The sequence below is a fragment of the Garra rufa genome, chromosome 23, assembly GCF_049309525.1.
Source record: "Garra rufa chromosome 23, GarRuf1.0, whole genome shotgun sequence".
Classification (NCBI taxonomy): domain Eukaryota; kingdom Metazoa; phylum Chordata; class Actinopteri; order Cypriniformes; family Cyprinidae; genus Garra; species Garra rufa.
The window spans coordinates 18,308,093-18,323,031 of NC_133383.1; the positions used below are offsets into that span (position 1 = coordinate 18,308,093).

The 14,939-nt window shown below is 37.5% G+C and overlaps 1 protein-coding gene across 5 annotated transcripts in view; it reads right to left on the bottom strand.

The window, feature by feature from the left end:
- Positions 1–10,020: 10,020 nt before the first annotated feature.
- Positions 10,021–14,939, bottom strand: part of auts2a (activator of transcription and developmental regulator AUTS2 a) — a 473,806-nt gene continuing 468,887 nt past the window's right edge. For all 5 annotated transcript variants that reach the window (XM_073829732.1, XM_073829730.1, XM_073829733.1 and 2 more), the window contains exons 16-19: positions 14,786–14,866; positions 14,227–14,310; positions 13,415–13,700; positions 10,021–12,475 (exon numbers count right to left, since the gene is read on the bottom strand). In XM_073829732.1, the coding sequence (XP_073685833.1) occupies positions 11,254–12,475; positions 13,415–13,700; positions 14,227–14,310; positions 14,786–14,866 (1,673 nt within the window). In that variant the 3' untranslated portion in view covers positions 10,021–11,253. The remainder of the gene's footprint in view (positions 12,476–13,414; positions 13,701–14,226; positions 14,311–14,785; positions 14,867–14,939) is intronic.

Sequence of the window (14,939 nt, forward strand, 5' to 3'; positions counted from 1 at the left end):
CTTCACCGCATAGCCGCATATAATCGCTGGTGTCAGTCGCAAATATTAAACATGCAGGTCAGGAAGCGGGTCGGGTACAATATTTACTTTTTTTTTTTTGCGGTCCGAGTTGCGGGCGGGTTAGTTGAAAACGTCGGTCGGGTTGTTTATACATTGACCCGCGCATCACTGCCGTGAACGCTCAGACACGACCGAAATTGGAGATAACAGATAGCAGTCAAGACAAAATACAGTAATTAGCTTAATGTCGAGTTAAATATGTTTGCTGCATTCCTTTCTTAATCCTTGAAATATCAAAATTACCTGACCATAGCAGAGAATTATACTATTTCTCACAATATTGTTTTAATAAGTAATTCATGGGTATTTGCCTGTATACTCAATTTGACTTCCCATTTAGCAAGTCTTCTGAAACAACGTTTCTATAACTTAATTTTTAGTGGGAAAACAGCAGAACAAACATGACTAGTTTTAACTAAATCCCATACTGATCAATGGCTAACTTTGTCACTGTAGTCTTTTCTCAACTGTATAAATATTCAAGCTTAAAACCATACAAGTTAATTAATAAAGTGCCTGCCTGATGAGTACATATTTTTGAAAGTCTGACAGAGCTTTTTATAGAAACACTGCCTTGAATGACAACACAGATACCAGTTTTCAAAAGTTTACAGAGTTCACACGGTATTGCATAACAGGATGCAGACTCAAAATTGGACCTAAACCATGTATTATTTTCAACCTGATCTCATGACAGAAACGTACCTGTGGAAACTATGTACCAGCATGTACGTTTAATGACACATTCGATGTGAAATGTTTTTCATGGGGTTCATATCCAAAGATTTTGCATCCTAAGTCCAATTCCATGCCAGCTGAGCTACTGAGCAAACTTATGTCCAGTGTTCTGACAGTTTGTGCTACCCTGTCATGTACTTTTACCCCAACCTTAAACCTACCCTTACAGTATTAAAAATACAGTGTTGGTAGCATGATCTGATGGGTAGGTGTCACTACGCGACACACACCCGCTGTCTGCACCTCCTCGTTTGACCACGGCGTATTCTTCCGAGTTGCCATAATATGTAATGGATTGGATATGTCACGCAATCTCTGGCCAAACTTTTTAAAAATGGCGGGGTTATTCTGGATACTATTGCTGGCGCGTGCAATGATGACGCAGTGAATAGTGACGATTCTCTCTGACCAATCAGCAGTCTGCTGTGTTTTCACGTCACATTTTAGTATCGCCTCAGCTCGCTTGGAACCTCGCCGGAGGTGGTATGAAAAAAAGTACCTGGAAGCCGGTACAGGTACAACTTTTACACAGTGGAAAACCAAACAGAGCTGAGGCGAGCTGAGGCGAGCTGGTACTGTGTAGTGGAAAAGCGCCATAATATAGTTATTATACAGATCAGTGGTTTGGTGAGTTTTGGAACCATGGGTTCATAGCATTGGATGCAATGAATTTTGCCATGTGTCTGAAGGTCCGTTAGATTTCATTACAAGCTATCATCACATAGATGTGTAGCGCTAAGGCTTCAACAAGCAGGTAATGTGTTTCGTTGTGGCTGTTAGAGGGTTGATGCGATGTGTTCGTTTTCCTCTCTTGTGGCCATATTGGGGTCATCTCCATTACCGCCATCGTGTCGGCTGTGTATCTGGTATATACGTGTGGTATGAGATCTCCCAGAGGAGAGCAGAGGTCAGGACCACTGAATTAGCTGTGTAGAGCCATTTCTCACCTCCTGCCTTTTTGTCTCTTCATCTCTCTTATGTCTCTATCGTTCTCCATTTCCCCTCTGGAGATATTTCACACCGGAGGGTAAATCCTGTTAGGCAATTAGAGAGTCTCTCTGTGTCTGTATCTCTAACAGAGATGGAGTCTTCCCCCAGGGCCCACACATCATGCCCTGCGTAAGTGGGCCTCCAGGGCTCAGAGTATGTGTGATGTAAGATAACTGCGGTCTGATCGGGCCCGGGCCTCTGCAGAGCGTTTGGATGTGGGGATAATGACCCTGACAGACAAGCCAGAGGTCATGCGGCAGACACTTCAAGAGAAGAGCTGATAATTGGTAGAGCGGTTTGGTTGATGTGATTTAGCTTAGATGGTGCAAGGGTCTTTAGAACTTGATGTTATCAAATACCACAGATTGTGTGCTGAAAATATCTGAATCGTTGATGTTGGGGCTGGGCGATTTTCCAGTAGAAATTTGTCAATCAGTAGATTGCTCACGTGATGTTGCTGTGATACATGGTCACAAAAATGTATTGTTTTCACACTTTTTAGGCATTGCAGTTTAAGCCGCTGAAATGCTATTAGCAGTGAAACAACTCATTTCACTATATGTGCTCTGTCTGAGAGACTGTTTCTGGGTGCTGTCAGAGAGGCACACGCATGTGAAGATGGTGCTCATAGAGTGTGGGAGTATTGAGTTATTTTTGCTACTTTAGAGGCCTTGAACAGTTAAATACACGCTTGTATGTGTCAAAATGTTGCAAACATAGTAGGTAGGCAAACGGCTGGGAAAGAAAACACACGTGTAACAGTATATTGGATCCGGGAAGTTCTTAAAGTGACAGCAGTCTGATATTCCTGCTGTCTGTGATTCATGTTAATTCATGTTGTGCACTGGTGACAAGAATGATACAGTTCTATCGTATCAAAAAATGTTATATCATAAATACCCTATTTAAAGCAAAAATAACTACATTGTGGTATATATTGCTACCATGAAATGAAACATTCAACCACTCCTAATTGATGTGATGCTTGAATTTTTTGACATGATTTAATATTTAATATAATATTAACCTTTAGTTTTTTTAGTTCTTCATTGACTGTCAGGTGTCTTAAAATAGCAGATGATTTGACTTGATATTTGATAAAGGTTAGATTAGGATTACTTATAGGCCCAGTTTCACAGACAAGGTTTAGACTAAGCCAGAATTAGGCCATATAAGTCATTTTCATAAATGTGCTTAGAAAAAAATACCTGGTGTGCATCTTGAGACAAAACAAAGGCACTGATATATATTTTAGATTAGTCAGTGCAAGTTTCTTTTATCTGAAACAGCTCAGACTTACATTTTAGTCTAGGATTAGGCTTAAGCCTTGTCTGTGAAACCGGAGAATATACTGTTATAGTAATATTTTGAATTGGCTTTTAGCTAATTATTATGTTTCAGTTAGTTGCCAATGCAACATTTTCTTTCTTTCTTTTTTTTAAGTTAAATTTTTTCATCTACTGTTTACATTTTATTTCAGCTTTGTTTCAATTAGAGAAAAATAAAGTTTTAGTTACCAGTAACAATACTGGTAAATTATGTAATGTAAATCCAAAATCTTGATATGATATTTATTTATGGACTCACCACTGAATAAAAATAAAAAAGGTAATTGCACCTCTTTATCTCACAGTTTTCTCAGAATTGTGTGATACAAACTTGCAATTGCGAGTTATAAAGTCAAACTCACAGTTCTGATGTTTTTCTCAGAATAGCGTGTTGTAAACACATTTGCAAGAAATAAAGTCAGAACTTTCTTTCTTGCAAATGCGAGTTCATATCTCTGTTTTTACTTTTTTCGCAAATGCGAGTTTGTTTCTCACAGTTCTGACTTTTTTTCTTGCAATTGCGAGTTTATATTTCACAATTCTGACTTTCACGCAATTCGGACATTTTTCTCAGAATTGTAAGTTTGTATCAAACAATTCTAAAAAAATAATTGCGAGTTATAAAGTCAAAATTATGTGATAAACTTGCAATTGTGAGTTATAAATTAAAAAGTTATAAATTCTCACAATATCATGATATAAACTCACAATTGTGAGAAATAAAGTCAGAATTGCGCAATAACTTGTATCTTGCAATTTGACTTCTCACAAACAAAGGTTATATCTCTCATTTCTGAATTTGGTCTTGCAATTCAGACTTTTTTTCTCAGAATTGTGAGATTTAAACTCACAATTGTAAGTTTTAAAGTCCAATTTCGAGGGGAAAAAAGATTGATTATGTGACAGAATTGCAAGTTTTATTTCAATTGTGAGAAAATCTCTCACTGCTCTTGACTAAATCACTTTTGTAACTTTAAAAAGAAAAAATATATATTTATTTACACAGTGAAGAATAGGCAGTGTTTTTATACATTTGATTACTTTATACAATGTTTGTAGCATTACTTTATTTGTTCTTTTTATAGTAGTTTTTTTTTGTAGTTTTTTTTTTAGATATTAGTTTTTTTGTGATTTTGGCACTGGTGACAAGAATACACAACAAAACTCTCACAATTAAGTTTATATCACGCAATTCTGAGAAACTCTCAATTGCAAGTTATAAAGTCACTTTTGTTATAAAAGTACTATAGTTTTTTTTCTTCTTTTTTTACTTTTTATTCTCAGAATTGTGAGATATAAACTCGCAATTGCAAATGATGAAGTCTAATTGTGAGGGGAAAAGAATATGTTCTCAGAACAATGTTTTTAAAATACTTTTTGAAAGGCTTATTTATGTATGCTTTTTGCTTCCTGATTACACCACATAGCATTTTTTGTTTTAGTTTACAAAATGTTATAACAGTTTTTTTTAAATAAAAAAGTGCAAAGTACATTTCTGAGAATTTAGGACTTTTAAGATAGATTGAAAAAAGAGATTGTAACTTTATTTTTAAGTCCATCTATGAGGACAAGTTTTAATGCTTTTTTCCAGTTAAGTTTGACACAGAGCTTTTTCAAGCAATTACACCACAGACTGATCCATGAAATGCATGAGAAATTGCCTTTGAATTTTTTTTCTCTGTAATCTTGACATCACAAACTGGTTTTGGCGTATTACAATAAGATGAGTTTCACTCTGATAAGCTCAACATGCATTAATATTAATGCAATCCGACTGCAGAGAAGGTCACGCTCTCTTCGATAACAGAATCCATAGCATGAGTTTAAAACGGCTAAAAGGTGTTATTTCAGTGCATGTCAGAAATGTTACATTGCACTGCGAACATGTTATTTATACGGCTGAACTGTTGAATCTCGCTTGTGTGGAGCCAAAGCAGCTGTTTTTATCTTATCTGTGTTTTGTGTACCACAAAAGAAACTCTGGCTTATTTCAGTCTGTTCACAGGAATCAAGGACATGAGGCTGTTACACGGAGCAATGCTTCAGTCCTTTGAGGAACTCCCTTACATTAATACTTTGAATAGAAAAGTTCTTTTAAAGGGGGCTTGAGGACTGTACATTTTAAAATGATATCTCATTTATGCATACACAAATATAGGACTCACTGGAGTATTGAACAATGGAGAGTATGTGTAACCAGAAATAGACAAGGATTTGAATGTGTTTTGGATGCATGTTATTATTATTATCGTCAGGCATGAGATTGAGTATTTGTATCTAATCCCCTCCATGGTTATATTTATGCAGAATGAGGAGATTTTTAGTATCTTAACATAGAGGGAAGGAATAAGAAAAGCCAAGCACAGCATGCTAGAGAGGATGTTTTAGATTTGCAGTGCAGCCGGAGGAACTGATGTTATTCACTGTTTGATTGATGCTTCTTTCATGTGTCACTCAGTGCCTGAAATGCAGTTTTATTTGCTGCCGTATCTCATGGATTAAAATTCAAACCCAATAAATGACGGAAATGAATGCAAATCGGATGTTAAGCAATTTAGTATGGAACATGGATGTAGCATGTGAGCAGTGTTTGGTCTGTAATTTGAGCATTTCATGTGTGTTTCACAGAATTTGATGTCACGATAGTTCCCCCTCTCATTGTCTGTGTTGCTCTCGCTTGACTGAATTTTTTTTTTTTTTTCCTTTTTGGACTTTATGGTTTTTTCCTGTTTGACAGAATTCATTGTTTGCATGCCTGTGGGTGACTGCTCATAAACCAAACCGACCGGCTCATTAACCTTCTCAGATGACAGCGCGAGCACGATCGGTCCATGTAAGAGCTGTGCACCACGCCCTCCGCTGCACCTGTTCCTGCATCTACCTGCTCCTGCTGGATATGTTTCCAGATCTCGCCTATGATGCTTTTGAATTTAATGAAGGTGCTTTGCTGCCATCTAGTGGTGGCAGGTACTCAAAGCATGCTGGCGTACCAGCACATGCTATATGTGACCCTGGACCACAAAACCAGTCATATGGTTACCTTTTTTAAAAATCATAGGCTGAATAAATACTCTTTCCATTGATGTATGGTTTGGTAGGATAGGACAATATTTGGCTGAGATACAACTATTTGAAAATCTGTAATCTGAGGGTGCAAAAAAATTTAAACATTGAGAAAATCCCCTTTAAAGTTGTCCAAATGAAGTTCTTAGATGATGCATATTACTAATCAGTTTTGATATATTTGTGGTAGAAAATTTACAAAATGTTCCATACATGATTTTTACTTGATATCCTAATGATTTTGGCATAAAAGAAAATAATCAATAATTTTGACCCATACAGTGTATTTTTGGCTATTGCTACAAATATACCCATGCTGCTTAAGACTGTTTTTGTGCTCCAGGGTCACATATGGGAAAAGGTCTGTCCTAGTCAGGGTGCATTGCAGTATGTCAGAAATGTTCTGCTTTTAGGCAGTAACATCACTTGGTTTCCTATTGGCCCTGTACGTAACATCTTTTTTAATCATTTTTAATATCTTACAGATTTCTTTCCCTTTTTTTTCAGATGTGATGACTAATGAAAATTATGCATGGTGCAGTTCTGGGCCTAGTTGTTCTTGTGGTGCAGCTCCATCTCCTGGCACAGTGGGTCCTCTGGTGCAGTTCCATCTCTGGGTAATTATTTTTATTAGTTGCAGTAGTAGTAAAGCATCAGGCTGTTTAATGCTGACTTTCCCTGTATATCTCTAACTGAGGCCCTCTAGTGGTTAAAAAACTGCATGCATCTTCTGGAGGAACATTATTTTGGTTGTGCTTCAGCTGAGTAGGTGCCATATTTAGACTGTTGTTTTGAATTCTTGAAAAAATTGATGTTTTATATATATATATATATATATATATATATATATATGACGTAACAAAAGTTTTTAACAAGACATTGGGTAAGTGTACCCATTAAGCCCATGTACTCTTTAAGCCCACTTTCAACTTTGAAGTCAAACTAAAAAAAGGGGAAATCATATTTTTTGCTAGTCGTTATTTTTTTATGATTTGTACTTTTTCTTATTTAAAAATAAGAATATAAACAATCATGTATTTGACATACAAACAAACCACTAATATGAAACAAATCAACGAAAAAAATCATAAAGCAAAATAGTTAGTACAATGGCAATATAACAAATCAATATAAGCTATATAAGTCAGTAAATATATAAATAGAAAAAAATGAGAGAAAATGGATGCTAGTACCATGAGTTCCTACTAGAAGCTAAATTGTATTTAACATAGCCATTATTATTTTTCTTCTCGTCACATGCTTGCTATTTGTTTGAAAAAATGTTCCCCATTTTTCAAAATAAGTATCAGTCCTCACATGCAAACTATAGGAGAGTTTTTGAAGGGCTGCCACCCGCCCTAAATTGAAGGCTTTCCGGACATTTTTTATTGCATGCCAATCACATTTGGCAATGTTGAGTTAGCCCCACACATGTGCATGGTGTCTCGGTGTACCTCATGCAAAGACACCCTTTAGAAATCAACACATTTCTGCCGTTTTTTTAATTACATTGATATTATGTAAAATAAGAGATAAATAGTTTTTTGTGTCTAAATAAATAGCTAGGATTTTATATATGTTTTTCTTTAAATGGAAAGATTTATTGGCTTGCGCACAAAGCTGATCTCAAGGTCAAACCATTAGCCTTACTAAAAGATGGACTGCCGAAGAATTATGCATGTGAACTGCAAACACTAAATGTTTTGTTTCATTTTACATACATTTACAAAAACACATCATAAATTGTTTTGCAGAGCAGATTATTTTCATAAATTAACTTTTTTTTAAAGATGGGCTTAAATGGTACAGCGCCACAAAACAACATGAGACTACAGTGAATACAAGCTACCCTTGAATGAAAAAAAAGAAAAGAAAATTACTATAATGCTTAGTCCACAATAATTAAGCTTAATGCATGTCTTTGTAAAGATATCATTTTTAAGGTATTTTTTCACCTTTACTCACTGTGGAACCATTTGAGCCCACCTTACGTGTTTCAGTGAGGAATTCCTCTAATTACAGTTCAGCGGTAGAGAGCAAGAATGTGAGGTCAGGTGATGTAAATGTGGTTAGACTAGTCTTTCTTTGTACAGTCCTTACAGGTCCTGTTAAAATGCAAGATTTATCTCTCATTTGAAAATGTAATAATTAGTTGGTGTATACTTTAGAATATAAAATTAAGAAATTTTATGAATAAAGTCAAAAGTCTGGCCTGGATTATAATTGGTACTTTGGCACCATTTAAGCCTGCGTGTTCCAAATAAGCCCACCTCATGATTTATTCACAAAATATAAAAAACATCAATATATCTATTTATTGAAACAGACGTGTTTTAAAAATGTCTTTTACTAATGTTTGCTAGCGTTCATCACCTGTACTAATAACATTTAACCCCAGCCACACAACTATTTTTTTTATTTTTTTTTATAAACCATGTCAATATTTATGAAAAACACAAACTTAGATTTTGTTGGGCTAAATGGGTACACTTATCCTTTCGATTGCTAGTCTAAGGTCAAATGTTATTATTTATTATGAACTTTACTCTTAGTGTCTGACACTTCATTAATATGCATAGTAAGAAAAAAGACATCGCTTCCTCTCCAGTAAATTAAACTTTTTTTTAGCAGCCAGAGGTGTGGTGTTTTGCATGGCCAATATTTTCTGCTTGTTGAGACTTTCAGCTTCACACTTTCTTTGTTCACATATATGCAACTTTGTCCCAATCACTCTAAAATATAAATCATGATTAAAGGTTTATTATATAAATTCTTTTGCACTCAATAACATTTTGTTCATTTTATTTAATCAAACTTAATTTATTCTCAAAAACTGTTAATCAATTGATTTTATACAAATATGCCTTTATAAGAGATTCTAACTTTTTTATGTTGTATGTCCACAATAGCCCTTTGAGAGAACTGGATCTGGACAAACTGAGATGCTTTGGGGTCCTGTCTGTCAACTTTGGTAAGATCATTCTTAGTTTCTTGACTGTTTCTTCAGTTAAACGGAGAGAGTGCTGAACCTGTATAACAGCCTAAGAGGTTCAAATGTGTTTTATGCTCTGAAGAATGACCCAAGCTATAAATGCCATAGCCTCTAGAGTTTGACAACTAAGGAAAAAAAAAAAGTAAAAACATCTTAAAAAATATTTTCTGCTATGAAAAATGCTGTGTCCTCTGACTCGGTAAAATTAAAATGCAAAAACAGTAGGTAAAAAAAAAGTGTAAAAATGGGGTAGTAATTGGCAAGATTTTGTAATGTTTTATAGGAATATTGATATATAATTTATTTTCCTACTAATAAATATGCAATGTGTCCTTTACAGCAATCAATGTCCTGTTTCAAAATAGTGTTACTCCCTTGAGTGTAAACCCTGTAACATTTTCATGTCGATTTGACAAACAATTGGAAAATTAGTTGAGAGTTAATTAGCGCAAAATTGTTATACTTCCATATGGGCATTAAAAATGGTTGACATTAATTTACGGATCAACTTTAAAGACCAAGTAGAGGAAGTGGTCAAGCTGAAACGTCCAAACATTTGATATCTCTGAAAAGCCCTAATTATACTCTTTACAGAACTTCCTGTTGTCATGTTAGGTCACAGAGAAATTCACTAAAATATAACATCCTATACAGAGGACAAAACTCTATAGCTGGTTCTGAAGAGGATAGACTAGACTTTTACATTTTCTAAAAGAAATGGGAATATGAGCTTCATTCCAGAGTGGAAGCAAATTTTCAGTTACTCATAAAACTAAAAGCACATAATATTAAAAAATACATAGCAGATTTGTCTTAAGTGTATTGACAAACAAAAACTTTAGGACAGGATTAGTTCACATTTTTTAATAACATGGCACAATTTACATAACACAAGTTTAACTGAGGAGCATGCTGTCGCCTCACCCTTTTTTTGTACATGATCTAGAAAGGACTTCATTTTTTTTACGTACATGATAAACAGCAAAAAAGTTTCTTACAATCTCTTTGCAATACGTATTGACTACCCACTACTGCTTCAGTGGACATTTTAATGTTTGATTTTAAGAAAACAAAAAAAGTAGAGAAAATTAAAGGGGAAAAAAAACACTGCACAACATCTGAATTTCACAGAGTTTAAAAGCGCACAACTATCCCTCCCATGGACTACTAAAATAGATCTCTGCTCAATAAAAACAAACTGTCCATAGCTTACAACTCGTTTTATCATTGTGTAGATACACAGTTAACACTTTAATACACAGTTAGACCAATAGAGACTTGTCTTGCTTGAGTGTACTCAGACTACACATCCCATCATGTCACGAGAAGTCTTTTTTAAATGTAGAGGTAATTAATTCAGAGAATTTAGGTTTTGTTAGGTTCTTGGTGTATTCGTAAGGATTGTCAACACAGATCTTTATAGCTTGGAGAACAAAAGCATGTTTCTAGATCAAAAGTTAGGGAACATGTTTTACAATCTGAGTAATGTGTAAGCATGTACTGTTGCTCTGACAGGAGAATGAGAGGGTCCTCCAGAGGAGAGAAAAAGCGATATACAGAGAGATAGAGCCCACGAATGAGTTGCATAGTTGAAAGAAGGGATGTGGTCTCTTGGACGATATGATCCTTCCAAACCATTAATATGCAGCATTAAACTAAAACCAGACTCTCCTTTCGATCACTGCCCACTATGTACAACATTTCAAAGTAAAGCTTTCATAACACCCATTTGCATATTTGTACCTTAATTTTTTTTCCTCAAGGAGAGAAACACACCAACTTTGCACATATCTACAAGTTCTGCCTTTTTGCAATGTATTGAGGTACCTGTACATTCCAAGATCATCTTTTCCACGTTGGAGATCTAGCGTTTGTCCACTTGCTCGAGTGTACTGTACATGTTTAAGAATACACCAATGCAGGAGCGAACAGGATAAAAGAGCATGAAAAATTCTGTCTTTTGTACAAAAACAAAACGCAACACAAAAAAGAAAAACAATCAGTAATGCACAATCTATATACACAGCTATGATACAGCCTCAAGTGCTTGCTTTTGAGTTCCATTAGAGTCCGTCAGGGGTCTCACCGCGCCTCGATGTCTTTGTGTGTGTGTGAAGGGGGTCTGTCTCTAATGTCAGTGCCGAGTGGGGTAGTCCGTCTGGGAGACGTGGAACGCGCTCCCAGAGTTGGGATAAGAGGGGGCGGGGCACTGAGTGATGCGGTGGGAGGGGTTTTGAGTATTCCATTCTGGGCAGCAGCGGCCACAGCAGAGGAGGGGCTAACACGGGGGTAGTGCATGCTGGGAAGTCCAGGGGCCATTAGACCCGGATGAGGGAGATGTCCATCTAAAGCAGGGTGATGCATCGGGTGCAGACGCCCCTGCTCATAGTCTTCTCGGAGCAAGTGCAGTCGTTCACGCTCTTCTAGGTGCGCCCGCTCATGTTCCCGCCGCTGCTCCAAGGTCAGCCCGTGAGGGTGGTCTCGGTTAAAGTCATGAGGCTCGCGGTCCCGGTACGAGCGTTCTACTTCGTAAAGTCGCGGTGCCGCTAACCGGTGCAGAGGGTCATTCCGCAGCAGCAGATCCCGAGCTAACGGATCCCGTCGGTGGATATCGAGTCCCCGGTAGGGGTCCCTCATAGGATCCCAATGAAAGGCGGGATAGGGGAATCTCTCCGCCCCCGGGATGGGACTGATACCCATGAAGGGGGCCACCATGCGAGTCCTCTCCAAACTGCTGATACTGTTTATGGGATGCATACTGGCCATGCCCATGGGTACCGGCATTGAAGATGGAGGGTGGAGAGCAGCAGGAGGAGGATGAGAAGGTGCTTGCGGTGTGGATCTTTGTTCTGGGGATCTTTCCGTGGGACCGTCCTGCTCCTCTTTCCTCTCTTCTTTCACCTTCACCTCACTGTTTTTCTTCTCAAAGGTGATATCAGCCTTCTTCTCCAAAACATCTCGATTCAGCCCGCCGTTTACCCGGTCTATGCCGGTTGGCCGCATGTAGGGTGACGCTGTTACCCGATTGGCTGGCTTGTCTTCGGAAACCCGGCCGTCGTGGATGACAGGAGTGTCCTTGTCACTGTGGTGATTCTCCTTCACCTTGTGCTCATCTGTGTTGGAGTCTTTCCAGTCCGAGTGCTCTCGTTCTCTCTCGCGATCTTTGGGCTTGTCCTTGTCCCGAGGCTCACTAGAAGGGATGTGGTTCCGGGAGGGCTCAGACGGCCGGGTGTGACTCATCAGAGTGAGGGGGTTCACAGGAATTGGGGATGGGTGATTCTGGTGCCTCTTTTCCGCAGGTTCCCTAGAGGTAAAACGGATCATTACTATCAGACAAATCCTTTTTTTTTGGGATAACATTTAGTCATTATTAAACAACTTCTGGGTGAAGACTCTTGATCATCTTTTTTGGGTTTAAGGTCCTTGCACACAAAAGTCCAAAATTCTTCTGTTTTTTTGTGTTCATCATCCTAAAAATGTGTCACACTCTCTCCTAAGAAAGAGAAAATATTGGGTCCAACCAATCCTGAGATGCAAAGAGGAAGGAGAGCTGCGGGATTATACCGGGCAATTCAAAGTTGACTTCAGGATTGAAAGGATTTACACATCATATGAAAGCTGAATAAATAAGCGTTCTATTGAGGTATGTTTGTTAGGATAGGACAATATTTGGTCAAGATACAACTATTTGAAAATATGGAATCCGAGAGTGCGAAAAAATCTAAATATTGAGGAAATCACCTTTAAAGTTGTCCAAATGAAGTTCTTTGCAATGCCTATTACTAATCAAAAGATACATTTTGATATATTTACAGAAGAAAATATACTAAATATCTTCATGGAACATGATCTTCACTTAAAATCTTAATGATTTTTTGCATTTTGGCTATTGCTACAAATAGACCTGTGCTACTTAAGACTGGTTTTGTGGTCTAAAGAAGAGCACCAATTTTCGTGAACTCAGTGTGCAAAGGACCTATACAGTGCTTTGTGCTGCAAGATGAAGTGGATCAACTTGTCAAATTTGCTTAAGGATTGCAAAAAAAATCAAACTCGATCCGAATTTTTTTTTTTTTTTTTTACGACAGACGAACATACGTTTTGGAGGCAGTGCAAACATTTCATACTCTGCCATTATTGCAGAATAAAGGTCCATGCACACTGACTCAGTGTAAAATATATATCACTGACAAATGATACAATGTGATTGCTATGTTAATAGAATCCACACAGCTCTACATACCGCTCTTTATCATCCTTGTTGATTGATGAATCCCTCTTGTCCAGGTCACGTTCTCGCTCTCTGTCCCTTTCTCGTTCTCTTTCTCTTTCTCGTTCTCTCTCTCTTTCTCGTTCTCTCTCATGGGAGCTGACAGATGAGCTTCGTTCAGGTTCTCCTGGTTTCAGCCAGGGAGGTGGGGTAGGGAAGGACGGTGGAGTCCGGTGGAGTCTGTTCCATGGCTCATGGGGTCCGCTGAAGTGCTGTTGTGCGCTGGGTGCATCTTTGTGGCCAAATACAGAGTTGGGTGCTTTGATTTGTAAAAAAAAAAAAAAAAACATGATGAGATTTTATCTTGATATTTTCTATTTCATGCATGCATGCCTCTTTGTACTGTATTTCTAAATTACCCTGAACCACAAAACCAGTCATAAGTAGAATGGCTATATTTGTAGCAATAGCCAACAATTAAATGATAAATTTTCCTTTTATGCCAAAAATCATTAGGATATTAAGTAAAGATCATGTTCCATTAAGATATTTTGTAAATTTCTTACCGTAAGTATATATAAAAACTTAATTTTTGATTAGAAATATGCATCGCTAAGAACTTCCTTTTGGCAACTTTAAAGGCGATTTTCTCAATATTTCGTTTTTTTTGCACCCTTGGATTCCAGATTTTCAAATAGTTGTATCTCTATCCTTTATTCAGCTTTCAGATACATAAATCTCAATATGAAAAAAGTACCCTTTTTTGTGGTCCAGGGTCACAAATAATAAAACATTGACTGAAGGTGAACTTTCTAATACAAGACAGTTGACTAATTGGCACTTACCGAGTGCTGGGTTTCCCAGCCCACCAAAGGCTGCAGTGCTTAACGAGGCCAGACCTCCAAATGACGCCGGTCTGTTGAAGGGTTCTGTCAGTCAAAAGTGGAACAAAGAATCAGTCAATGAAATGATTGTGTGAATCACCAATACATTACAGCTTGCAAATCACAGATGAAGCCCCCCCACATAAAAAAAACAGCTCTCTGAATCTTAAGTTTAAAAAATAACAGATACATAAACATTTACGCAATATGCATATCCACTGACTTTTAGAGAAGTGTTCAGTAAGCCTTAATCCAGGGCTGACCAATCCTTCTTCTGGAGGGCCAATATCCTGTAGAGTCTAGCTCCAATCCTAATTAAACACACCTGAACCAGCTAATCAAAGTCTGCAGCATTACTATAAACTTCCAGGCCAAGTGTGTTGGGGCAAATTGGAGCTAAACTTTGCAGGACATTGGCCTGAATATACAGATTTCAGTCAAGAATAAGCAGTTGTTGACTGCGCGGTGACACCTAGTGGAGGAGTGTGAACATGCATATGTAAGAGTCTTGTCAACTTACCTAAGTGGGGTGCTGGGGTAAGGAAATTGCTAGGATGATGTGGAGGGTGTCCGAAAGGTGCAGCTGAGGGATGCGTGGACCCTGAAACCAAGTAAGACAGACAACAATGAAATTTCTTCTTGTTTTATTGAAGCAAGTGTTCCCAATTTCAGTC